The following is a 27,812-nucleotide window of genomic DNA, read 5'->3' as shown; positions in this document are numbered from 1 at the left end:
AATTTGACCCCACAGACAAAATAAGAATTTTTTAAGTCTTTAAGTTTCTTCCACTACTTTTCTTCTCTGCTTTGTCCTTGTTCAGAGAGCACAACTCTGAACAATGTTGAAGATGCTTTTCAGCTCATAGATAACTGATTATTTATGTAAATACCATTATTGTGATATTTAGGCTGTATCTTCATAATCCACAAAATTTCATTTTCTTACTTCAAAATGAGCTGCTCCTACTATGTTACTTGAATTTTATAGTTACAATTTGATCAGTTCTTCTGACCTTCCTTGACAAATTAAGTTACAATTTTGTGTCATAATCTCAGCATTGATCCAGAGACACCAGGCTGGAACAGATTTTTTTCCCACTATAGTAAGCAAAGAAATGTATTTTTCCATCAAATCAACTTTTGAGGGTGAAGCCTTCCTGAATACTTGTTTCTCTTCAATAGCTGTAGAAGAACTCTCAGGAGAGCAGCTTACTTGCCTGAGTTAGGTGTTCAGTGGCTAATGGGCTATGTAGGTAATTTCCTTTTTCTTTCTATCTTCTTGCTGTGTTAGACAAAGACTTTGTATCCTTTTGTGTTGTGATCTTTTGCTATTTTTTCCTCTTTCCTGCAATGGTGGCATATGCCTTTGATCTACTGCCAAGGCTTTTGCAAAGATAAAATGGTCATAGTGGAGAAGGGAGTAGCATCAGTAGCACTTGAGGATGAGAGTTGTCTTCATTTTCCTCATTGGCTTTATCTGTAATGCAGTTACTTCATGATATAAAATAAGTGTGGATGTGAACTGTCTGGGTAGGTACAAAGTTCCAAACAATAATATAAGCTACTTCATTTAGAACTCTTCGATTTCCATTACTTCTATATATTTATATGCAATTGCAACATGCAATTTTTGTGCAAAATGTCTATGTATGCATTATTATGTTTATTCAATGTATCTCTTTTTAAACATTCTACTTTTCATTTTCCCTGAAGGATGTAAGCTAACAGGTTCAGAAGAGCTTAACTTTTTTGTGTGTGTTTGCTAGAAATTACTTTTGCCAGATTGTTTAGCCTTTTTTATCTTTAAAAGCTTCATTAATGTTATTGATGTTTTATCTGAATGCATTTTCTAGTAACTAAAGGCTGGATAAGGCATTCTTCACAGATACTGGATGATCTCTATATTTTTGAAAATTCTAGTGTTTTATATTTTATTTTAGAGCGGAGTTACTCAAGATGGATGGAATTGCATTACTTGCCCCAGAGGCCTGACTTCAAAAGGAAACTGTAAATGCCCCAATAATGAAATACTAGGTAAAAAATGTATTCCAGCTATGAGATGATAGCACTTGTTTTAGATATTTGAGTTTACTAAGATATGCTCTTCTGTTCAGTAAGAAAGAAAATTTTACTTGTGTTTTCTTATCTGATGTAAAAATTCAACATTGCTCTTGATCTTATTTGTCATGAAAAACAACAGATAAATCTGTACCATTGCTCATTGCAATAAAAACTATTCTGCAAACATTCCATAAATGAATACTGATGTATCACTTCCTTCAAGCTCTTTGGCAATGGATGGAGTCGTTAAAGTTGGGATAAAAACAATGTCAATACAGACTATAAAAACATTACAGTGTTTTGAAGTATAAAGAGCAGTAAAAGAATTATATCTGTATGAGTAGGTGGGAGAGAACAGGCTGAGCAAATCAAGCAAATGGCTGTGCATTAGTGTCAGTGGATTTCATGCCTCCCTGAGACAATTGTACCTGTGACTTTCTGAGATGTGCTTCCCTATACCTGTGCTTCTTACTTGATGCTCTCTGGTAGTTGCCGATGATTTTCAGACAGAAAAATAATGTTAAATTTAGTGTTTAATGGATTTTTGCTTATTTTGCATGGTAGAAACATAAGAGCAAAGTACAGTTTTCATCAGTGGTGTAAAACATAAAAGCTCTTGGGACCTCTAGTTTTCCTTATTTTCAAAGACGTGGAATGCCTGTAATTCTCTGAATCAGAATTACAAATGTCCACTTTGGTTATATTTCTGACAGAATATATTGGAGAATCAATGTTTTCCAGATCAATAATTTTAAATTTTCTTAGGAATCTGGAAAACACTGAATACCAGTCTTCTGCCTGAAACTTTATGAGAGTTACAAAATAATTCCAGACCTTTATGGTAAAATATTGAGAGCAAAGCTGATTCTGTAATTTGACATGCAGGAAGAACATTAGTACTGTATTTTTTTGTGCTCTTTGGATTTTTTTTAATAATTAGATTTTAAATCTCTTGTCAGATGATATAGTTGGTGGAAGATGCAGTTTTGAAACTTGGAAATTGTGACATTTCCATGAATCATTTCAGATGAAATGTAATTTTTTTTCCCAGTAATTTGCAAACTTGTTTTGAATTTTTGCTTTGCAGTGAGGCCTTTGTCTGAATCTTATTCAGAATAAATAACAGTGGATCAGCCAAACTAGACATGAAATGTTGCATTTCTCATTTAAAAATAAACTGCATGTGCACACCTATAAGCACTGCACACAGACATGCATGAATGTGCATTTATAGTGGATGTTATTTGTGTGTTGTGCTCTTGGTTTTTTCAAAATAAACTCTTTGAGTTGATTTTAGATCTGCACAGATGCTGAATTTTTTCACATTTATCTAGAACTGTGTCACACTGCATCAGGCAGTTTTATCAGACTCTCTTTTCTTTTCTGCTCAGTGGAAAGAAGCATGGATGGTGTTTTGCTTGGTGAAGCATTGTGCATACTTTGTAATGGAAGTGAGCAGTCCTTCTCTGCCTCAGATGCATCAGGAAGCAGGTGGGGGCTCTTTGCCTTTTGTGATGATAAATTTAAATGTGTCATGCTAGTTTAAATGGAATACTCCTGAGGAACAGTCTGCCTTTGGGATGACAGTTTTGAAGGCAGGGAATTGGAAATCCTCAACCCTGTATCAAACCCAGCATGTTTGGTGATCACTGGAGTCCTTACATGGCCGGCCAGCAGCTTGGTTCTTCTTTGGCTTCTTCAAAGCCAAAAGCAGGCTTTGGATTGGAAGCAGAAGAGAATTCTTATACTGATAAACTATTATTTGATTTGTTTTCTACTTCACTGATAGTAGAAACAAATCAGTAATCACTTTTGAATTTCATTTCAAACTAGTGAAGTTGCTGATGCTGTTCCTGGGCATGCTATGTAATCAGCTTTCTCTGAGGACTAAATATTACACTTAATTACATTTTAAGTGCATTTTTCATGTTTGTGATCCATAGGTGTGTAAGATGTGAACAGACATTTATTCAAGTAAGCAAGTCTTGTGACTGCAACAGCCCAAACATTCTAGTAAGTAGAAGAATGGTTATTGTATTGAAGTTCAGAAAAAGAAAAGTTATTTTAAAAAGTGTATCAATAGGTTATTAATATTTTTTATTCTTATATTTCTTTCAGACTGGTGGGTTGTGTTTCTTGGCTCGTGAAGGTTTACCCCCAAAGGGAGTTGCAGCTGTTCGTTTTGCACAGCTAGTAAGTGTATTTATTCTAAAACACTTTTAAGCTTTCTCATTACTTACTTTCAGTAAATATTTCAAATTCCCATTTTTTGTCTGATCCCAGTGATGGCAAGATCATTTGCATCAAGATAGAGTGCAGGTATGGACACCAAGCAAGCATTGTTATAATGGAGTAAGCTTTTAAAAATCCATGCTGTTTTGGAGACTGAAAAGGGGAAGTAATTTACATGACTTAAATATCAAAACTAGTAGCATGTGACCTTTTGTATTAATTGTGTGCATTTAAAGCATACTCTTGTATCACAAAAAGATGCTGAAGAGTCCTTGAGTGCCTCTGGATTTTTGTACTATATAAAATATGTCTTTGTGTAAAACATTTGAAAAAATACAAGGCTTGAGTTTACTGCTTGATCTTAGAGCTTATAGAAGAAAATGGGCACCTGTGAAGTTTGAGATTGTCTGTGAAATTGCTGAACTCCTTGAATTGGCTAATGAATGAAAATATGTTCTATTGACAAGATTGAAGGGGTTTTTATTCTTTTAGTTAATGAACTTTCATTAAATGTGAAATCTGATCAAAATTAAGACCATTTCCCAAGTAGTTCTGAATTCAGGAAATGCTATGTGGCTAAGAAACCTAAATGAGTTCATGTTAAAAGCTACCACTTGAAAGAAAGTGAAAAGCAGTCTTCAGTTTTTCAGATACCAAACATTCATTTGCTGCCTGAAAATGCCATCTTCTCAGTGATATTTTATTGAAAATATGTCTTTTCTGTTGCTTCCAGTATGTATGAAAGCTATGTGTAGTTCAAATGTGAGTAGTTATAAAAAAGATTATAAAAAGGAGGAACTAATTAATTTGGCAAATTTGGTCCTGAGTTAGATTTTCCATCAAGTCAAGTCAACGTCTTACCCCTGAAATTGTTAGTACTTCCCTTGTGTGGTAAAGAAAACTTCTGCATCACGGAATCCATATTCAAAGTTTAAATAGTTCAGCTCTTTTCCTGTATACTTTGTCTAATTTAGGGAAGTGAAATAAATTATTGCATTATGGTTGTGTTTTGAACTAATATTGTTAGACTGAGATATTTACAAATGGCAGAATGGTCTTAGAAAAAAAATATGCAGCATCTTCTAGCTGACATAGTTTTCCAGACTGTTACATTGTGTAGGAGTTGTTGTGAACAAAGACAATGAAAAAGTTCCTTATTTACAGGGTGTAACACTGGCATCAGCATGGTTTCTGAAAAACCTTCAGTCCTCAGCCTTTGCCTGTTGGGTGAGTTTCACTAGTGTTTGCAGTTTGCTTTTTTATACAGAATGGTACTCTATAAAAGCATGTCACTTTTATATTTGGAACTTACCCTGCTTATCTTTGAAGAATTTTATTTTGGATGAGAATAGAAAAGAAATAATTATATATCCAGAAAATGCTTAGAAATATTGAGGGCTAGTCAATGTTAATGCAAGTCTATAGTGTTGGAATTTTCACAAGATGAATGGTGTTAAAGAAAAAGTCCTTCAGTAGTATCTGACCTACTATCCACATATTTGGATATAAATGAGCATATCTAGTATTTACTGGCACCTGCTCTTTACCTCTTAGTTGATTTTCAGTTATTCATAACCATGGAACCACCCTTTTTAGCTTTGCTTTGCTTTCTGTATGCAAGTGTTATTTACCATTATGTTGCTCTGGGTGACAGTAACCATGGGTAAAAGAGTGGCTTTGGCAACAGAGTTACAGACACTTGTGAAGGGCATGTGTCTCTGCTCCCTTTTACCAACTCTGTTATCACACATTCTCATTTTCCTTCTGTATTGCTCTCCTGAAGATCAGATTTTAACTTCTTAGGTTCTACTATCTGTCTCTGTTCCCTATCTGTCACAACCCAAAGGATTGCCGGGTCACGAAGTCTCTAAAGATCACAATATGGATTTGCAGGATTCTGTAATACACAAGCACATGGAGTCTTGTTTCCTACAATTTTTTATTAGAGATTACTGCAGGTTATTACTAGTTATGATTAGTAAAGCAAGTGTATATATGTACTCCAGTGGTAGCAGCAGTCAATAGCAGCAGCAGCAGGCATACATTTCAATATTACAAGTTGCTACAAAATGATCACTAGGAAAGCAGCAAAGGCACTTATGATGAATTACCCATATGTGTGTGTATTACTCCAAATAGTACCAGTACAGTACTCAAGAAACCACTCCCAGGAGTGGGGCCTCAAAACTGATGGCAGATGAAGTTTCGCTTCGAAGATGATCAACAATCTAGAGGCAGTCAGGCATCCCTAGCCACAGTCTGGTAACTTGCCTAGGAGAGCTCATAGAAAAGTTTGTGTAGGAGACCTCCTCTGTGTGTGAGATTTAGAGAGATGAGAGGCAGGGACAAATTCACTCTCCATTTTGGGTAAAAAGTATTTTTTATATCAGTGGCGCATAAGGTGGTGTAGGGCAGCACCACCTGGAGCAGCCAAGAGATGACAATGTTTTATATCTCAGGCTAGTTTTTGTGTTTTCCAGACTGTTTTCCTACTCATTAATGTACAGCCATCAATAGCAGTTGCCTATTCCTACTCTTTTGGAATGTTTTCCCTCTTCTAAATCCTAACCCTTGTCTAGACTCTTTTTCATCTTTCCAGATGATAGGTTGCTGTTACAATTCCTTTGGTTCGTGCTTATTGATGGTATGTCAGGAGGTCTCTGAATTTCAGGTACCCAGCTGAACTTCTCAAGCATGTTTCAGACTCCCAGGCCATGTTCCCTGGCTAGCAGATGTTCTCTCAGTATTTCAGCAGACTTTTGTTCAGAATTTTCCCAGATCATCTTTGCTGCTCCTGTCACCATCTCATACACACGGCTCTGAGATGAATTCTCCCACTGGTCCCATTCTTTATCACTGGCATCAGTTTATCCTGTTTGTCTGCCTCACCCTGCTCAGCCATTCAGAGATGCTGCCTTCATGTGATGAGCAGCTGCTGGTCTGACCCACACAAACGGGGGTAAGGAGGTGGCAAGTTAATACCAGTGCAATGACCCCTGCACACAGATGCCAGGTGTCACCTCTGCATAGCACTTGGCACTGGTGTGTTTACCAAAACTGAGCAAGGTACGTGAAACTGAAAATACCACATGCATCTATAGTTGTCAATCTGAGGCCTTTGAAGGAGTAATCTTTGCCATACAGTCTAAGTGGTATTAAACATTTTCATTCTTACTTTGTTTTCTAAGTGCAGATTTGACATTTCTGTCACTTTTTCCCGTCTAGCGGATGCAACTAAAATAAGCTGAAAAAGTGAGAGTACTGATTTCATGCTTCCATATGCAGATCTGTAAAAATATGGTACCTGAATACCTGGAAGAAAATACTAGATATTGACAAAATATTATTACTTACAAGTGAGCATAAAGGTTTAGGAGTGGCTTCTGAAAACATTATCATTTTATGACTGCCTCACGAAAGGAAGGAGTAATTAAATACTTTTTTTCTGTATTCTTGTTTCTCCACTGCAGTTGTACTCTAATCTAACAGCATGCCAAGCTCTTGGAAATATGTGTGTCATGAATATGAACTCATTGAGTTCTTCAAGTACTGATGCCTGTGGTTTGTTTCAGTATATTTTTGTCAGTACAGCAAGGGTAGGCGTCGTTCATTCAATACCCTACTGGTAAGTTGCCTTTTCCATAACTTTTGGTCTTTAATAGCTTTGTATGGAATTTATTATTCTAAATGTTCTTTGATGAAAAATATTATGCTTCATTAGAGAAAACATTGTAATTTTTTTCAGGAGGCATAATCTTCCATGGCTGTATTATGGTGACCAACCAGGATTAGCATCCCAAGTGCTTGAGAAAAATCATTTTCCTACAACCTTCACTTTTAAAGGAACAGATAAGGTAGGTGTTGGGTACTACACATAGGGAAGCATCCATTAGGAAGAGGACATATATCACATAAAATGTTTAGATTTATTATAGATGTGACTCTACTAAAGGTGAGTTTTAGGCAGTTAGTGTAACAAAACTCAGTGTGAGATCTCATGGAAGAGAAAGGTGATATTTACCTAAAATAATGTCTGGTCTCTTCCTTTGCTTACGCTCTCATACCGACGTTCTCATTAGGCCCAGACGTGCTTGCCTGTGTGGTATGACCAGGGCACAAGGAACAAAGGATGCCAGCTTTTAAGTGTTCATTGTGTCCCCAAGGATCTGGATTAGGAGTGGTAAACTAGTAACTAGACAAACCTTTTACACACCTTAGGAGTTCATAGTTGTTTTGACACTGTTTTTGCTTCAGAGTCTTGTTTACTTCCATCTTCATAAATCTGAGGCAAAGTTGATCTTTGACTTTTTTTAAAATACATACATCCTTTTGTCAGACTTCATGGTGAACTCCTGTGAAAAAGAAGGGTAAATATGATGTGCTGTGTCTTTTACTGCCACCCTCCTGGTGTGCCAGAGTGCTGGGTCTTTTGCTGACAAGTTGTCTGTGCCAGGTTTTATCACAACCCCTTTATCAGCTCTGTAGCTGAAAACAGTGTTCTTCATCACTTTTATGTGGTGTTTAACACTTTCTGTTGCTTACACACACATTTGTCCCCCTCCTCAATTTATTTCTAATATTTCTGTTACACATCTCTACAAGCTGATTGTATCAGAGATGGATTCAGTGTATTACTCCAGCCTTTTCCTCTTATTGCAGTGAATTATGGGAAAAAAAGAGGTGAGGAAAATAATTTTAAGGTTAACAAAGCCAGATATATGTCCCTGGGAGGGATGGACTACTTCAGTAGTTTGTTAATTAGCACATTTTTATGAAGAAATCAGATAGTCAATCAAACAATAAAGTGATTTATTTTTCTAAATTAATTGTAAAATAGAATAACTGAAATAGGTTATTCAAGTTCAGCTAATCACAGAAAATAGTACTAGTGATAACCTGTTTGTCAGTTATACTGCCAAATTTATCTAGAGTTTTCATATTGACTCAAAAATAAAATTATTATGCCTTTTTCAGCCATATTCTACAAGGCTATGTTTTAAATTAAACAATGTTGCAATGTAGCAGTTGTTTTAATAACTGAAATACTTGTTGTTCCTCCTAACACTGAAGGTCCTGGAAGCCCTCTAGATTCCAGGATTGTATATATTAGAAATCTGCATAGATTCCTGATTAGGTTAGGGCATATCTACGTGTGTAGAAGTTCCTTTGGAATTTTTTCCATGTCACCAATGAATCTGTAGAAGAATGGTATGTTTTTGTAAAGAAGTAAACTACCAAACCCAAAATTAAAAACAAAATCAAAAGGGGGGAAAAAAAAATTAAGGATTGCTGAAAGTTTTAGGAAACATCAAACAATTGATGACAGCAGTCTCTAAAGAGTGTATGTCCACTTCAGGGCAGTTTCATTGGTCTTTATCTTTTTTTTTTCATCAACAGGATGTAAAGCTGAAATTTATTGCAGCCTCATTTGATGCAGCGGGAAACTTTCTTAAGTGGCAAAATTTGGAAGGAGGTCTCTTACAGGTATGTATGATTATAGTTATCTTCTCTTGATAACACAATGTTCTGAGTGCCTTTAGCCAAATTAAGACAAAAGCCAAGAGTTTGGTTATTAATCTAATGACAGTTCATAACTGTAGCACTAGAATAGGGAAAATAGCTCTTTATTCTTGCTCACAATGATCTCTACAAAATCAGAAGTATAAATTCATCAACACTGCCTTCATCCTTTAGACCAGTATAAATCTGGCATATTGTAAAGCTCTGAAACATAGTGTTAATCATTTAGAACCAACTATCTCTGTCTTCTATTCAGCATAGTTGCTCATGGTTTTCCTATTAAACCTTTCTTATTGCTTGGGTTTTCTTATTAAACCTCTTTTTCTTGTTGAGAAAAGTGTATTCTTGAGCTCTGAGTCCACATGTGTTTATAGATGATGCTATGAGTATGTCCCCATTAGATGCTGTCAACTATTTGCACACATCATGGGGGTGACTGTCAAATCAATGGCTATGTCACTCTCAGGGGAGGTAGGAAAGCTGATCTACGCCATTTTCTTTGCATTGTCTTGGTATTTTTTGCTTGCTTATTTCTTTTTGTTTTAACTATAAAATGTACACTATGACCAGCATGTCCCTTTTTCATAACAGAAAGTTATAAATACATGATGGGAGACTTTACATAGAATGGGGGGACTGGCTGGCAGTGCCCTTGGCCACTACACCCTCAGATGTCAGGGACACAGACATTCTACTTCAGCACTACCACGCTGTGTAGTTAGGCTGTGAAAAATGCAAGTAAGCAGCAATTAGAAAGTGCAATAGTAATTAGTCTATCAGAGAGAACAATGAGCAGCTGCAGCATGTTACAGAATAGAATTTGTTTAGCAGTCCAGTGGCAATCTAGGCACTCTCACTATTTCCCAGACAGACAACAATAGAAACACTAGCAAGAACAATTGGGAATTGTTGGTTCCTTTTCTGTTGGAGCACATCACTTCAAACATTTCAGTGTTTGTAGAAGAACAGCTGACATTCATGATTTACTTTGTTACTGCCTCAGGATGAGCCATCTTGTGTCTGTGTCTCCAGTTTTAAGGAAAACTAGTGTTTAAGAGAACAGGTTACTAAGGTACTATGCATAGAAATGAGAACAGGTTACAGGTACTATGCATAGAAAATTACATATTCTGACATATAAGTTTAGGTTTATTGGGGCATGTTTATTTTCTAGGGAAAAGCTTTTAACAGCTATCAAGAGCCAATGGGAAAGGAATAGCTTTTCAATTCAAAGCCTCCTTTAATGTAATAGATTGTGCATGATGATAAGACATCACAGTGCTAAATTGGTCTCAATGCATAATTGTAGCAATTTCCAGAATTTCAGTTTCACACTAATAGAATTGTGTTTTATGCAAATTTAGACTTCATTCTCATTTTGAGAAAATGGCTCTGGCCTCCACATTAGACTTTGGACCATTTTTTCTGGATTCAGCTGAATCTGCCATTCTTTGCTGAAAATATAAGTGTTGTATTAAAAAAAAGAAAAAATATCTGTTACTTGCTACAACTTTGATTCTCTGAGAATGCCAGCTTAAGAGAAACAGGGCTGTATGAATGTGGACTTATTTTCTTATGGGATTCTTGAATTTAGTAGAAGCCTCTGATTGAACTTGAGGCAATACAGTGCACTGAACATTCAGTCCACAGAAAGATTATTCTTGCCTGTTTGGATGCTGCTGTCCACAGATTTTAGTGATGGAACTGAAAAATACTATGCAAGTACGAATAAGCTAAACCAGCATTTTAAACACATTTGTGTTAGTGAAATAAATAATTGTGTTTACCCCAAAGTAAATCCTTCTCATATTAAATTTTTTTTACAAAAATCTTGTGAGAATTCTTAATACATAAGTACTTGTAAATATTTTTCACATGAGAAGATGATACCTTTGAATTAACCTAATTATAACTATGTTTTATTCAGCTTTGTCCTGATACCCAAACTAAATTGAATGCAGCTTATGTTTTTGGAACAACTTATCAACAAAATGTAAGTAAGATATAAAATGCTATTTTCAATTTTGAATTAAGCTGCCTTTTATGTCATTAGTTACTCGGTGCATGTTGAAGAACCTTTGGAGTTTAGGCATAAGCTGCAACATGGAGGTCTTTCTTGGGAAATTAAATTAAATTAGTGTGGGGTTTTTTTTAAATTATTTAACTACATCACAAAACTTGTTTACTACATAGCATAATCACAGTACATTAAACTGGCATTTGTATTTGTGAGGTTGCTGACTTTGTAGTGGAAGAACACAGAGCCTGAATTGTGACAGCTATAGACTTTGTATCATATCTCCAAATTTTCCTACCACCCTCTTTGGGCTGTTTTCATATGGAAAGAAGGCAAATCCAGTCATGCCATGCCTGAATATTGTTCCCATTTACTCTTTATAGTATGCCCTGATTTTAGTGAATTCTGTGAAGAGATTGAAAATCTATTTTAATCGAACAGATGACTCATCAGAGGAAGGAGATTCTTTGGCTGTCTTAACTATGAAAAAACACTGTTGGGGTTTTCACACTTTACTAAACACCAGCAAAGGAAGAGGGAATAGAACACTAAATTATGTGAGCTGCAGAAATGGTTCTGCCAGTGATAAAGCATCATTAATTTTTGTCACTCAATATGTTAGATGGGAAGGTGGTAGTCCCTTTGGCAGTGGAGTGGAGAAAGAAACATCTTTATACAACTCCATATATGTGCACAGCATCTCATACCTATATATTAATATTCTTTATTAACTCATCGAACATTGCAAACCATTCCCCACATGATGTGTTGAAGTGTGAAAATACAAAACTCTGGCTGCTATTTAGGTGGTGTGAAAGTCTTAGAAGGTAATAGCTGTCAAAGCTTACTCTGGGAAATTTAAATTGTTTACCAAATAACATTGACAAATCTTCGTTAAATATTTTCATTTATCAAGATATTTAACAATATCTTTCATATTGTTTAATGTTTAATCCATATTTCAGTATTTCAGATAGAATGAAAACATGTTCTATTTAGGATCATTGAACTAGTTGAGTAGCTTTTTTTCTTTTTAAAATCTTGAGTATTTGATATTGATTCTGTATTACCTGTATTAATAACAGTTAACATTGTTGGGTTTGAATAGATGCATCAGTAACTTACTGAGTATTTTTTAATATCATTTTTGTCCATTATATGCATTACTTTTTTTTTCCTCTGTGGCTTTGGAGAAAATAGGCTTGACAAATTATAAGAGTATTTAAAATGCATGGTTGTTCACATTTGCAAAATGTTACCTGCTTTCACATTTAACTTCTTCACACAATCACAGAGTGGTTGAGGGAGTCAGGGACCTCAGTAGACTGTCTTGTCCACAAGACAGACAGGGCCATGTAGGGCAGGTTGCCTATGACCATATCCACATGGTCATATATCCAGGGAATGACTCTACAGCCTCCCTGGGCAGCCTGTGTCAGTGAAAACCTGTCTTCTGATGCTCAGAGGGAGCCTCCTGTTTCAGTTTATGCCCAGTGCCTCTGGTCTTGTCACTGGGCACTGCTGAGAAGAGCCTGGCTCTGTCTCGCACACCCTCCCTTGTACAATATTTGTACACGTTGATAAGATCCCCTGAGCCTTCTTATCTCCAGGCAAAAGAGTCTCAGCTCTTCTTCATAGCAGAGATGTTTCAGTCTCTCCCTCCCCACAGTGGCCTGTGCTGGACTGTATCAACTAGTCTCATTTCTCTCTTCTACTGGTGGGCCCTGAACCAGATTTCATGACTTCAGCATTTATGTTTCTTGACTTTAATGTTTACGCTGTTTCAAATTTTATGTCTGTGAGGTTTGCTTGGATTTTTTTTCCAAATCTGTAAGAGCTTTATTCTCCACATTAGTCATTGTAGTTAATTGCAATAATTTCGAAGAAGTTTGCATAAAATCATTAGTACTGGGTCATTGCTTGCAGGCAGCTGGAATATCTTGTCTGCCAGTACTTCAGTAAAGCATTTGACACGATTTCTCACAGCATTCTCAAGAAACTCTCTGCTCAAGACTTGGACAGGTGCACTCTTCATGGGGTGAAAAAGTGGCTGGATGTCTGGCCCAGAGAGTGGTGAATGGAATTAAATCCAGTTGGTCAATGGTGGTGTTCCCCAGGGCTCAGGACTGGGGCTGGTCCTGTTTAACGTCTTTATCAATGATCTCAACAAGAGGATCCAGAGCACCCCTCAGCAAGTTTGCAGCTGACACCAGCTTGGGTGGGAGTGTTGACCTGCTGGAGGGCAGGCAGGCTCTGTAGAGAGGTCTGGACAGGCTGGGTCAATGGGCTGAGGCCAGTGGTGTGAGCTAACAAGGCCAAGTGCCAGGTCCTGCACTTGGGTCACAGCCACCTCATGCAGCACTCAGACATGGGGAAGGGTGATTAAAAGCTGCCTAGCAGAAGACCTGGGATTGCTGGTCAACAGCCAGCTGGTCAAACATGAGCCCAGGTGGCCAAGAAGGCCAATGGCATCCTGGCCTGTACCAGGATTGTGTGGCCAGCAGGATGAGGGCAGTGATTGCCCTCTGTGCTTGGCACTGGTGAGGCCACACCTTGAGTGCTTTGCCCCATTTTGGGCCCCTCACTTCAAAAGGAAATTGAGGTGCTGGAGCGTGTAGAGAGGGGCAAGAGAGCTGGTGAAGGGGCTGGAGTACAAATCCTATGAGGAGCAGCTGAGGGAGCTGAGGATATTTAGCCTGGAGAAATGGAGGCTCATGCAGGACCTTGATGATTCTGTGATTCTTTCTTTTGTGAAGAAGTAGGACAGATTCCATGATAATTTTGCAGGGAAGGAATCCACAGCTTGGCAAGTTATCTGAATAGTTAAAGTGATCTTTTAATTTTCACTTTTTTTTCTTGTAGTGCAAAATTTCAATTTCTAAGATTTTATTGGATTTTGCCAATCCAGTTTTTTATGACCTGTTCCTTGAATATAATGGTGGCAATGGACAGCAACATCTTTGGGCCGTGCCAGTTTTAAATTTGAATCTTCAATACAATGAAAAGTTTGTTAACCAAGGTAAGATGGTGATTGTAACATCTCTATGAATTTAAACAATCTCAAAACTTCAAATAGAAATAATCTGTGTTAACTAGTGTTACTGTGTTGTGTTTAAAGATACCACAACACACCATAACTTGTTTCTATTTAAAAATTTAGTATTTGTGGTCAAGTTCTGATTGTTTTAGTGCAAGCTTTGGTTGCATACACCATTCCAATCAGTAATATGCATGAATAAAATAATCTCATTTTATTATATATTTGTATAAGTTGAAAATAAACAATTTTAGATTCTCAGTAGTTACTGTGTGTTATACAGTTATATTTGTTGTTTCTCATACATTTCATTCTTTTTGTGTGTGTGAAACTGTCATGTTTTCTAGGCAGTAATATGAACAACTGGCTTCTGACGCGTCGATTTTTCTTGGTGGATGCACTTAGTGGAAAAGAGAATGACTTGGGAAAACCACCAAGGGTAATTCGGATTGCTAGCAAAATAACAATAAGGTGATTAACTCATATAATATATAGTACATAGAAAATTAAGCCAATGTTGTACAGTCTGCATTTTATTGTCTTAAAGTTGTTTTGTTATGTATTTTCTAATATGGCTAATATGTAATACATTTCACTTTTTCAATTGCATATTTGGGAATGGAATGGAATGAAATTCCATAGGTTGTTCTGATGAGTGAAAGAAAACAACCTTGACTTGTGGGAGTTAAAATCACCATGATTCCCTTCCAGGTACAAGGATCAGACCATGTTTGCATATGCAAGTTAGCAGGTATTCAGTCTCCTCTTAGAAGCAAGTTTTGTCTGGAAAGACCAAAAAACTCCTCTGTTAATTCTTTTTCAACATGTGTGTTGCTGACTATACAAGGATCTTATTTCATACTTATTTCATACTGTGTTTTTACAACCAGTTGCCTATTCTGTTTTACAATCCCAGAATAGGCTTGTAGTCATTTAACTAAAATTGTGAGACTGCCTGTTAGGGTCAGTACTGATTGCTCATCTCAACTGGAATATATTTTGGAAGAAACTTTTTTTCTCCTTTATGTGATGTGTTCCTGTAAGATGCAGACAGGTAAAGATTGATTCAGGTATTTTCTTACAAGTAAACAATCCTTCCTATTACTTTTTTATATATTTCTGTACATGCCATTGTACACTCCAGTTGTACATTTAAAATGTGAAGTGCCATGTTATTGAGTTAAAAATTCACATTTTATTGATCAGGTCGTTCTGTTCATTTAGGTATTTTTTACAAATTTCATTGATTGCTTCCCAAGCACTCATCCAGTTGGTTTTTTATTAATAATCATGCTCTGTATTTCTGCAGTATCCGTCTGGTATCCCATACACAGAGAGGAACCATCTACCCTCCTCTCATTACTGTTGCTTACACAGATGTGCTTGTCCAAAACCCTGAAACCCAGAGTGTGATGGTGAGATCTTTGTGCCACCTTAATCATACTTTTAGTTCTGTTGGAATTCTGGTTTTTGGTAGTGGGTTATAAAAATTTAATAAGCAGTTTCTAGTTCTGATCAGTTTTGAAGTTATAAGTTTTTACTAAAACCTTTTAAAACAAATCAGTTAAAACTCTTACTATTTTCAGTTTATCTTCAGTCTTTTTTAACTTAAAACACTTGGAATTTGAAATTGGTTTTATAATGCTAAATTAGGCTACAGTTCAAATAAAATTATACGCACAAAATAATAGATAAAGGACTCTAAGGAGCAGTGCAAGCAAGTTATGCAAGGAATTAGTATTTTTATTTAGAACAATGCATTTAGAGGAGGTTGTTATGACACAAACATTTCAGATCACCTGTAGTTTACGTTAAAGTATTGGTAATATATTTAAAACATCCTTTAGTATTTCATCTTTCTGTACTGAAAACCACCAAATTCTGCTGTAGCAGATGCAGGAGGGACATTTCCTACTTGCCCTTTTGTTTGCCTTCATGGGCAGCAGCACAGATGTCCCATTCTTCTCTCTTGCTGGTATGTTAGATCACACTGCTTTAAAAAGTAAAAATACTGATCTTAGGATGGTAGAACAAAAAACAAATTAATATCAGCATTTTCTGCTTGTCAGCCTTCAACTGTTCAGACTTCCAGTACAAATAGACATCTGGTTAGAAGACATTTGTGGTGCTAGAAGCGTTCCTTGAGTTCCATATTAGTTGCATGAAAGCAAGAGAATTAGAAAGATAGAAAAATCAAGACCTTTTTTTTCCTGCCTAACTGATGTCTTTATTTAACCGCTGAGACAGCACTGTATCTAGAAAGTAATTAATTCAAATAGAGATGGTAGGAACAATTGTTTTCAGTTCCTCAATTTTCTGTCATATTATTTCATCCTTACATCTAGATCTCTGGGATATATTTGAGTATTGCCAATTTTGGATGTCTTGTTGTATTTAACAAATTTTATGCAACTACAAAGATACATTGAATTTTGTTTGCAGTTTCTGTAAGCACTGAGCTTGTAGTAACTGAGGATATTTAGACTTCAGTCCAAGTGCAGTGATACAAGGAGGTCTGACAGGAAGAAATGTTTGGGGAACACAAGATGTTGGGAAGGAGGGATTGGTTTTGGGGGTGGGGGTGATGCTTCTTTTAAACTTAATTAGAAATAGTATTTATTATCACGCTTGTGTTAATTTTAGCTGTACAGTGATAAAGACTCAGGCCAGAATATTATAAAACCAAGACAAACATTTTCTCTTCCATGCACAAATTTTTCAGACCAAAGTCAAAAGAGATCTTAGATTAAATTTAAGCTAGAGGGAGCAATTTTGATGCTGCGTGACAATTTATATTTCATTCAAGCTGAAAAAAACCTAGTATCTGAGCTGTGCAAGCTTATCATGATTTTGCATGTTGGTCTAATTACATCAAGGTTACCTTTAATCAGCTTTAATCAGTGATAAAAGGGGAAGTATCAAACATTCAGTGTTTCCTCCTTTCAGGAGGAAAAATTTATGCACATTTGAAGAATTACAAATAGGCATAGCTGGTAACTTGCAGATGGCAGGCACCCATCCCCAGCATTACTGCTGGTAGAATCTGCATAAGAGTTGCATAGTGCGTGCTGGTACTGAGCCTGGCAACAGAGCACACCAGGTCATCTGCAGTAAAACGGTGTATGTGGTACTTGTATAGTAGCCCTAGATGGGAATTCCCACCAGTTAAAACTGAAAGCTGTCTATAGTGGTTGTAGCACTTCAGAATTACTATGCATATTTACTTTTTGTATTTTAATATTCAGGTTTCTTTCGCAGTCAGCTATGAGATGAATCAGAGAGAGGCTCAGATTCAGACTGATGTAAGTTGTAATTCCCTTTAATTTGTCGATATAATGATTACTTCTATATTTTGTCTTTTAAAAATATCTGCAAATCGTTTTTTGTTATTTTCAGATTGCACTGGGTGTGTTGGGTGGACTGGCAGTGTTATGGTCTCTTCTCAAGACTGCAGGCTGGAAGAGGCGGACAGGAAGCTCTATAATTGACTTGCAGGTATGGACAGCTGCCAAGCTGAAATGGGACAGCTCTTCCTCTCTTTAAGGGCACCTTAGCTGTCATTCCCTGTGATTGTAACAGTTCATTTTCCTAAGGTAACTGAAATAATTTCTAGCCTAGCTGCACAGAACTGTGCCCCAGAGTTAGGCTCACTTGAGGAAGTAGTTGTTTTGCATTCTGTTTGATTCTGATATTGTCATTGAGGAAAAGCTGCTCTGAAAATAGAGGTGTTTTCAGGGCTATTCTGATCAGTTGAGTAGACTCGTTTTTCAGATTAATTCTTCCTTGAACAACAACCAGCATGTAGGAGTTTCAGCTAGTGAAAATACCATAAATATATAACCACAGTGGAAAGCTACTTTTCAGGGCTACTTTTCAGTACTAGAGTTTCCTATGTGAGCTACATAGCATTTTCTATGAATGCATTATGAGCATATGCATTACTTAATTAGTTTTACAGATGTCTACAGTGTGTTTTTATAATTGCAGACAGTTTTCAAGTTCTTACTGTTCTATGCTGGAGACCTTGCCAACGTTTTCTTTATCATCACAGTGGGCACAGGAATTTATTGGCTTGTATTCTTCAAAGTAAGTGTTCTTCCAGTTTTGGATGTCTGAAAACCTAGTAATATTAAATATATTTTTACATGGACATTAATTTTCTTTTTTTTTCTTTTTTTTTTTTTTTCTTGTCAGACTGTTGAGGCAAGTTCTATATATCATTCTGTTTTGTGTGCTTAAATTTTGTGTTCATCTGTTTCTTTTTCTTAGGATTTGTTGTACTTGCAGTCTGCTTAATAGTAATTTAAAATATTTTACACATTCATTGATCTTTTTCTGGAAAGTTTATTCACATTTTAGCATTTTTAATTATGTTGTCACATATCCCACATGTACTGTTTCAATGTAACTTTTCAATTATAGGCTCAGCAGTTTGTATCTGTCCTTTTACCTCTTCCATCTCAAGAAGAAGATTTTGTTACATACATAGCATGTGCGTTTAGTTTAAAGGTAAATAATTTTTTCCTCACCATAAAATACATGTCAGCATGCTTCTATGTATGTATCCTATTTTCAGTAGGCTTGTTTTTAAATATCTTGTACAGTTATTAGTTATTAGTTATTAGTGTGTGGATGTTATGTCCTAATAATTATGTTCTTCTGAGAATTAAGTCATTTTTCCATAGAAATTTATTTTGTGGAGTCTTTATAGGAAAATAAATGTCTCAAGAAGGTCACAAAAGAAAGACTGAAAAATCATTCTTTTAATGATAAAGGTACAAAGAAACCCAAATAAAATAGCATCAAATCAAGAGAACAAGTACTTCCATTTAAAGCAGAATGTAAGTGCTGTGAGTTTCTGATTAGAAAGAAGAGAGATCCAAATAATTACATTCAAATATGTAGAATTCTAAGATCACTGCTCTGTCTTCATGGCACACACAAATATTGTATCAGTTGTGGATATTATACTGTATTGGAATTTGTAGTCCAGGTTAGTATGTTATGGGGAAATAGTCAGGTTTTTGTAATTTGTTACTTTGCTGTATATTCTCCATGATTTTGGAGTTCACATTATTCCAAGCTTTTAAACAAACAAAAGATTATCAAAAGTTGGTAATAAAGCTGCAGTCTCATGTACAATCAAGATATTGCTTGTTATGTTTAATGAATAATCCATGCAATAACTATTCCTCCATCTTTGTGTGTATGCTGTTTCTGTCCTTTCTTTTCTCTCTTAGGCTCTGCAATTTTTACACTTGCTGGTTTCACAACTTGCTATTGATATTTTCTTTATTGACTGGGAAAGACCTAAGGGCAAAGTTCTTAAAGCAGTTGAAGGTAATTCAAACTGTGCTTGTTTGTATAAGCAGCTTTGGTGAAATTCAGATATTACTCTCAGATATTAAATTTTAGAGCTTACTATATGTACTCTTTTTAGGTGAAGGTGTTACTAAAAGTACTGCTGCACCTGTGAGCATATGGAGGACATACTTTATAGCAAATGAGTGGAATGAAATTCAGACAGTGAGGAAAATAAATCCTCTCCTTCAAGTGCTTGCCGTTCTTTTTTTTCTAGAGGTAATATTACTATTATTATTATTTATAATTCACAACCAGAGTGTAACATAAGGGTCTGATGTTTAATTCTTGCATTCTGTGTAGTAATAGTAAATCACCTTTAAATTCAACTGAAATCCTGTAACTTAGTAAAATAATTATTGTAATGAATTTTGAAATTTATCTGTATGGATAGGTTATTGCAATATTTAATTAAGGAAGACTTAAAAAAAAAATCCAACCTTTAATTACCTTAGAGATCTAACAAAGATCTCTGAGGTAATGTTTGGGGATTTTTTTAAGGTAATGAGTTACCTTAAAGGGCTTAAGAGACTGATAAATCTGTGTACACACTCGATTCTTTATTTACCTACTAGCACCTTCCTGACACAGTCTACAGCTTTATTTCTGATTTCATATTTGTCTAAACTGAACTTCCTTCCTGCTAATTGCTGCAGCTGCCTTTTATTATGCAGGAAATAAAATGTCCCAGTTCTGTTCCCAATGGCAGTATGCCTCCAGTTACAGCTTCAGGATGTGTGAGAAACTGTGCTTTAACTTTTAAAAAATGTTTGGGTTTGTTTCTTTTGTAGTTTAGTAATTTTTTTATATCTTGGGAAGTATTCTTAAAGTGTGTAGCATATAGTTGTTTTTGTGAGGTTCTTATACATATTTTAACACTTTTATCCAATTTTATAGTCCTTTTAAAATTTTTCCTTTAAATTAAATAATGAAAGTCCTGAAACTTTCTTCATTCACTGTGTGAGCATTTTTGCTGTTGGTAAATACAGGCCAGGACCAACTTAGGTGCAGTTACAAGAGAGGGAGAAAAGAGAGTACCTGTTCTTACTGCACTCTGCAGTTATCTGAAAGGAAGATGTAGTGAGGTGGGTGTCTCTCCTCCCAAGTGACAAGCACTAGGACATGAGGAAATGGTCAACCCACCACAAGTATATTTTGGTGCAACTTCTGTTATGAAAGATTTTCACTAATTTTTCACCCCTTAAGTATTTCAACACATAGTTGAAGTTCCTCTCATATTTTTTATTTTAGACCTTTTTCTAGATTTTTTTGTTTAAAAAATTCAACCATACAGATGGTGAAGGAAAATATATTTCTATGCAACATAAACATAATAAATCAGTCTTTTAAGAGTTGCAAAGCACATGAAAATTTGCTTTAACACTGGAATATATAGTACCAAAGAGCTGAAATTTGGTTGAAGTTATATCCCTATGCAGTACAGCAGTAGAATCTTTTGGAGTTTTCCAGTAGAACCCAATATTGACTTTTGGATCATACAGTTGAGCTCTGTCATGGTGAGCAGGCTACTATTCCCAGGTTAGTTTTACATTATTTTTTCTTATCTCCTGTTATGATGTAAACAGCAGAATCCTAATTAGTATTATTCATTCTCACCTGTTGTTATATTGACCTTCTTATCTCTTCAGGTGGTGGGATTTTCAAACCTGGCTTTAATGGATGCTTCTTCCAGTCTCTCAAGAAGCAGTGAGAGCTATGTAGCTCCTTGGAGCCGCATTTTAAGATTTGGTGTGTCTGCTGCACTCTGGGTAGCCATTGCCATCCTACAAGTATGTGAAACACATGATATCCTGAGTTATCACTTTCAGGCTGATTCTTGGAAGCTAGAATAAATCTCTAGACTGTCCAAACTGCTTTATCGTAGCATAGGGTATGTTCTTAACTGTTATGCTTAGTTGTTTTAGCATAGTACACCTTTAGGGCTTAAAATGAATCTTCTGAGATATCAGACATCGGACTTTGGATCAGAATTTTAATCCTCTCAAAGATGTGAATTTATGCACGTACTTTGTTTTATTTTAAACAAGTTTGAAGAATCTGACAAGTTCAAAATAAAAAGCAGGTTCTTACTACAACTTTACTTCTTAAAGGAAGTAGTATGTCAATCCCTTTTCATTAAGTCCAATCCAATAGTGGCCATTACCAAAGTCTGTTTTTTGTGGGTGTTAAGTACTGAAATTAATTGCTTAATAACATCAAATCTGATGAACTAATGAAAGAAAATTTGGTTGGTTTATTTCAGATTATATTTTTTGCTGTGATTTATGAAAGATTTGTTGAAGATAAGATAAGCCAATTTGTTGATTTGTGTTGCGTGAGCAATGTAAGTATTTCTGTGTCTCATCTCTGGCATTTTAAATAGAATAGTACATAAGATAGTGTTAACAATATTAAATAATATTTTTTCATTTAATTTAGATTACTAGCTAACAGCCAAAGGTGATGTCTCCTTCAGCTTATTTTATTGATGAACTCTGCAAGATTTCAGTTAAACTTTAATTGGAAAATTATTTCAGAAGTATAGGTATCAATATGTTCTTTTAAACACCTGATTTTTAGGTTTTTTGGTTGTTTTTCTTTTTTTTAGCTTAAATTGGTTACATGTGCTGATAAAGAACCTAAAAATAAAAAGTTGTAATAGAAATTAGGTGTGGAACCATTTACTGCCATTCTGTATACTGGTTTGTGTTTTAGTCCTTCTGACTTGAAACTTGTCTTGGTTTTATTTAATACATATATGTCCAGTTTCTTCTCCTATCTTGTGCTTGTTCCTCAACTGCTGAACTTCATTTTGTCCCTCTTAACAGTTACCACCTTTTGCATGCATTTTCTCTCACTCACATCTGAACTTTCTCTTTACAAATGGGTTTTGAAGCTTTGTACTGCAGGAATTCCCTTTTAACCAAAGAAGAGTGCAGTCAGAACTCATTGGATTACCACATTTTCCAGAACTTCTTAAAAATACTGATTTACCTCTTTTATCAATCTTTCCAGACATGGTTATTCCTTTTCTGTGAGACACCTATGTGGTACCTGGATTGTAGAAAAGAATTCATTTTGGAGTTTATGAGATATATAATCATTGCATCATACTGAATGAAGTTCTGTTAAATGCAGTCTTTTAGGAGTGCAGCTGGAATCATGCATATGTATTATGTAGCACAGAAATAACCTTTGAATAAAAAAAAATCTAATAGCTTTAATTTCTTGTCTCAATAGAATTAGGCAGCAGCAGATCCCTGCTGTTGATAAACTAAACTTGAAGCTGGTATGTGTTTCTAGTTAGATATAGATAAAACTGATGAGTAAAAGAGTTGCTAAATATTTATCTCCCATAATTTTTTCGGTATCTGCCTATTTTGTATTTGTAACAGGACCAGCTGGTTTGACTGGTCTTCGCTATGAATTCAGAAGATCAAAAATAAAGTTGTAATTGTTGATAAAAGTGTCCTCTCTTCCCTCATCTCTTAGATTTCAGTGTTTCTCTTGTCACACAACTGCTTTGGTCATTACATCCATGGTCGCTCAGTGCATGGACATGCAGATACCAATATGGAAGAAATGAATATGAACCTGAAGAGAGAAGCAGTAAGTAAAAGTATTCAAGTTTATATCTGCTCAATTATTTATTTTATATAAAGACCACCTCACCTTTGCATTATATTTGCACTACACTGAACCATATTACTTAAAGATAGCAGCTGTTAGTATGTAAATACATGATTCAGTAGTTCTTTCAACTAGCTCATCTTTCTTCTTCTTCACTATTTCATCTTGTTATTTCTTCACATCTCAAGGATATTAAGTTCCTGTTTCTCTTAAAAAGTTTTTTTTCATGTAGTTAAGAACCCTCTTATTATTATGTAAGCTTTTCATAAGGTCACAGCCACATTCAAAAAGGTGCATACCAAAAGGCTTTTGTAAAGAGACAGATCTGAAACACTAATACAGAAACTTGTAATCTGCCAATCAGTTCCTTTATTCCATCTCTTCTACTATGGTGATTCAACCCATGCTTTATAGAAATTAATTTGTATAAGTATTTTTATAGTTTGTCATATGTTATATCTTTGCTGCAAACTCAGGCAAATATAAAATGTCTAATACAAGATCAGAGACTGCATTAAATTTCATGACATCTTGTTTCTTTTTAGGGACAACTATGAAAGTACCTTAAATAAGGATATTGCTATTTCAATGCTAAGTAGACAGAAAAAAACAAAACCATGTGAAAATTAAATTGCAAACACTGAAATACAGAGGAATCTTATTAATAATGTTTTTAGGTGTTCCTACAATTTTTTTCCTAAGTGCTTATTTTAATATGATTCTGGGAAAAACAAGGGGTTTTCCCCATGGAGATGTTGATTTTTTTATTTTCTTGCAGTTTCTGAGATTTAATAAATGTGACCTGAAAAAGACATGGAAAAAGTCAGGAATCCAAACAAAGAAACAAAAAAAGTGAGACAAGTATAGAAGAAATGATAGACCTAAAAGAAAGGTCTTCAGAATAAATATCAGAATATGTATTATTAGAAGGTAATAAACCAAACAGGTGAAAAGAGAAATATGACTTTGTGACAGCAGGGGTCAGGATTTCATGTCCTAAGGAAATCTTGCTGCAGTAGAACAAGAGTGCTGTGATTTCAAATATTTAGAGATATTAACTATTATCTATATATGAAAGAGAGGAAATGAAAAGCTTTTGACTATTTTTGGGTCTATGAATGACATTAATAATGTTAATTTACAATTGCTTTAATTGTATAGGAAAATCTGTGTAGTCAGAGAGGTTTGTTACCAAACACAGATGGCCAGACATTTCAGATTTCCATTTCAAGAAAAATGCGGCTAAACTATGACTGGATTCATGAAACCTTAACAAGAGTAAGTGAGATATTGGTATTCTTTAAATCTTATTTAAAATATGAAATTTCTCTGGTAAAGTCTTGGTCCTGTTGTATTTCAGAAACGTGGTCCTGCCAGGCTTTTGGACTCATCTGCAAATAGCTTTGAACAAAGCACAAGGGCCTACAATGCCATGAACAAATTCCTCAGTTCTTTTATTGATCACGTATGTATATTGTCATTATTATATTAAGGAAAACATACTTAAAGTACAAACTAAAAATTGTAAATCTAATGGACTATAATTCTTCTTTAAGCATATGTGCTTTAAGATTTGTTGCTAAAGTTTGTATGGCATCCAGAACAGTGCTTCATTCAAAAAAAAAAAGAAACCAAACAAAACAATTGGAGTGCTGTCCAGCAGTGCAGATTGCACTTAAAAATGACAAATCCTTTTTTGTTATGGACTTATTTTTGTCTTGGAATAGACCAGTGGGTTTTGTTTCATTCCTAAAGATCTAAGTAACTGTACTTCACATTGTAGCAGGTTTGAAATCATAAAACAAGAACTGTTGTTTTTCTTTTTGTTACAGGTTCATAAAGAAATGGATTATATTGTCAAAGATAAGTTGCTGCTTGAACGCATTCTTGGCATGGAATTCATGGAACCAATAGAGAAAAGTATTTTTTATAATGGTAAAAAGATGTGTGGTATTTGTACTATGTTAAGTATCCTGGTTTCTGTGTAGATTTATTTCCCAGGATTTACAATCTAAAATGCACTTTACAGTAGGAGAGATCACTGAAGGACTACTTGTGAAGGAGGGATTTAGGAGAAGTTCTTTAGGTTACAGAAATCCTGTTTATAATTAGTTATTTGACTGTGATGTTGTTTTTTATTTAAGGCAGCTGAAAGTGACAGATATGCACATGTTTATGAAATTCATAAACATAAGCATTGATAGAAATACATTGTTTGATAATCTAGACTGCTGTGGTTCCTAGAAGTTTAGATATAAATCAGGATTCCATGGCACTGAAATATACAATTTATAATGAAAATACACTGCTTCCAGTCAAACTTGTATTGGATATTTTTTTTAAAAAGTAGGAAAAGGGAAAAGAATATGTTTGTTTTCTGTAATTGTTTACATATTCTTTTCTCTTATAGAAATGTTGCTTTTTGATAAAATTTTGAGGTAGGTAAATGGGCTAGAGTACTTTGGCTGTGAAAAAGGTACTTTCACCTTAAAAGACCCATTATCTGTGGAATGATTAAACAAAAATAATGCAAAGCTCTGAACCTCTTGAATAAGGCATTTGCATATGTTTTTATGATTTTGTTGAGTTGGAGCCAGAGCTAACAGCTACTAAAATTTTCAATGACAAGGAAGCTACATCTGCTTCTTGATTTAAAACAACTTTTTAAAATAACTTGATTGAGATTTCAGGATTAAATAGAGTTGTGTGTGGCACACGGGTTTTACCTATTGTGTTCATCAGTATGATGCCATTTTATAAGTGAAAAATTTGTATTATTTTTCAATAGAACGACAGGACTATCTCTGCTTTGCCATAGAATGTTATAAATTGCTCTGTCTCTGATCTTCCTTTTTCTTATCATCTTCCTTAACATGGACTGATGAACTCCACAAACTTGCAACTCACAGAAATGCTAATTTTTTTAAATAAAATGTTCTCTTTCCTAGATGAAGGACACTCTTTCACTGACGTTCTCTATTATGGCAATGAAACAACACTGCTCATCTTTGATATCCTGTTTTTCTCGGTTGTGGATTTAGCTTCCCAAAGTTTTGTTTTAGCAGCTATTCTAACATATTTGCAACAAGAGGTAAATTCCAATTTAAGAACAAAATAACATTTTTTAAATGGGAGTCAGTATGGCAGTTTAAATAGTTAACTAGATAATAAATGCAGTGAGTTAGCAGTGTGCAGTGAGAGAAGATTATACTGAGACCTTATGAAATAGTTTTGGGGTTTTTGGTCATACTAGCGAGAAATTAATTTTGTTCACATGGTGATCATGAATGAAGAGGTTACAAATAATTTTTAACAGAAAACAGGAATATCTGTTAAAATTATTCTCACATAATTCTATTATAATTTAGGGTGGAAAGGTAGTGGAAAATGTTTTAAAAATGCTAAAGGAAATTAAGCACCTAATTCATATTATTTACAATCTAAAGATGACCTGAATTTACTATTTATGTTAGATACTGAAACATACTAGTGTAAGTATCTCTTCATTAATACATGTTTTCCAAATGTTCTTAGATATTTAGGTTTATTCGTACTACACTTGGGCAGAAGAATTTGGCATCCAAAACCTTGGTGGATCAAAGATTTCTCATTTAATTGAGAAGATGAAAAACTGTTAAGGATTTAATCATGGAAAATATGAACATGATCAAAGCACCTCTGACCTGCAGATTAATTGTCGTGCACTTTTCAACAATAACAATGTAATGGGTTTGAAACTTGTCATTTTTTATATTGTGTGCTATTAAGCTTTATTTTTCTGTATTTATAAGGTTTTTTTTTAATTTGTGAACACTAAGCCATAGGCCTTTAAAAAGAAAGTTTCATGCAAATAAGACAGAAGTAAACGTACTGTTGTTATTATTAGAATAATATTAAAATTATTTTATGCCTTTTGATAAGATATGGACCGCTGACTTTGAGACAACAATTTGAGCATCTGATTGACAGAAGAGGTTGCCAACTCTGAAATTCTCTGAAAATACCTTAAATCGTTGTTCCTTTTTTGAAGTTATTTTGAAGTGTAATGTTTAGCAAATATATGTCGACTTTTACACAGCACAGGATTTGTACTGAATTAGGTGAGTATTTCAGGAGGAATTTTTAAAGATCACTTATTTGCAGTGACTCTCACTTGAAATTTTAATATTTCTTGTGTCATACAGTAGTGTGTAATTCTGTCTCTTCTCTTGCAGTTTATCATTGTTTTTCTTGGGTGTGGCCTACACATGACATCTCAAACATGTATTTGAGGTAGAGTTGTGTTACAGTGATGTAGAGAAAGAGGCTATGATAGAGCAGAGGAGATGGTCATCAGCATTTTGGATTTGTTCTTGATCTTGTGTCTTGTGGTGCAAGGTGTTTATAGAAACAACAGTAATTTTTCTGTTCACTTTTTCCACATGAGTGAAATGGAAGCAATTTTTTTAAATCGTTTTAGAATTGTTTTCACAGGTGCTCATGGTCTCTTAATTTTCTGATTTTATTATCTTTGTATATAACAGAGACATAATCATTTACTGTCATATTTTTTAAATTTAGATTAATAATTAGTAATTAATAATTACTAAAGTGCCAAGGGAGATTGTGAATGGCCTTCAAATCACTTTAAACTGAGGTGTCTACCTCCCATTTTTGTTGCTGAAAAGTCTCCCTATCTTTTTATACTTAA

At 34.9% G+C, this 27,812-nt stretch overlaps 1 protein-coding gene across 3 annotated transcripts in view; it reads left to right on the top strand.

Moving 5' to 3' along the window:
- TMEM67 (transmembrane protein 67) overlaps positions 1–26,863 on the top strand; it is a 29,343-nt gene extending 2,480 nt beyond the window's left edge. Inside the window, exons 3-28 of one of the 3 annotated variants that reach the window (XM_058038633.1) lie at positions 1,205–1,298; positions 2,717–2,816; positions 3,269–3,338; positions 3,444–3,518; positions 4,722–4,784; positions 7,028–7,182; positions 7,303–7,411; positions 8,955–9,041; positions 11,005–11,070; positions 13,957–14,113; positions 14,479–14,602; positions 15,441–15,546; positions 17,377–17,433; positions 17,528–17,626; positions 18,119–18,217; positions 18,554–18,640; positions 19,372–19,471; positions 19,572–19,711; positions 21,142–21,282; positions 21,756–21,836; positions 22,985–23,101; positions 24,284–24,400; positions 24,483–24,587; positions 24,955–25,057; positions 26,071–26,213; positions 26,657–26,863. In XM_058038633.1, the coding sequence (XP_057894616.1) occupies positions 1,205–1,298; positions 2,717–2,816; positions 3,269–3,338; positions 3,444–3,518; positions 4,722–4,784; positions 7,028–7,182; positions 7,303–7,411; positions 8,955–9,041; positions 11,005–11,070; positions 13,957–14,113; positions 14,479–14,602; positions 15,441–15,546; positions 17,377–17,433; positions 17,528–17,626; positions 18,119–18,217; positions 18,554–18,640; positions 19,372–19,471; positions 19,572–19,711; positions 21,142–21,282; positions 21,756–21,836; positions 22,985–23,101; positions 24,284–24,400; positions 24,483–24,587; positions 24,955–25,057; positions 26,071–26,213; positions 26,657–26,737 (2,676 nt within the window). In that variant the 3' untranslated portion in view covers positions 26,738–26,863. The remainder of the gene's footprint in view (positions 1–1,204; positions 1,299–2,716; positions 2,817–3,268; positions 3,339–3,443; positions 3,519–4,721; positions 4,785–7,027; positions 7,183–7,302; positions 7,412–8,954; positions 9,042–11,004; positions 11,071–13,956; positions 14,114–14,478; positions 14,603–15,440; positions 15,547–17,376; positions 17,434–17,527; positions 17,627–18,118; positions 18,218–18,553; positions 18,641–19,371; positions 19,472–19,571; positions 19,712–21,141; positions 21,283–21,755; positions 21,837–22,984; positions 23,102–24,283; positions 24,401–24,482; positions 24,588–24,954; positions 25,058–26,070; positions 26,214–26,656) is intronic. The other 2 variants (XM_058038642.1, XM_058038648.1) reach the window with 2 other exon arrangements.
- The last annotated feature ends 949 nt before the right edge of the window (positions 26,864–27,812 follow it).

Source organism: Melospiza georgiana, chromosome 1, assembly GCF_028018845.1.
Source record: "Melospiza georgiana isolate bMelGeo1 chromosome 1, bMelGeo1.pri, whole genome shotgun sequence".
NCBI classification, from domain to species: Eukaryota; Metazoa; Chordata; class Aves; order Passeriformes; family Passerellidae; genus Melospiza; species Melospiza georgiana.
Note: the sequence above shows the minus strand (reverse complement) of the source record. Positions and strands in the feature narration are given on the sequence as shown.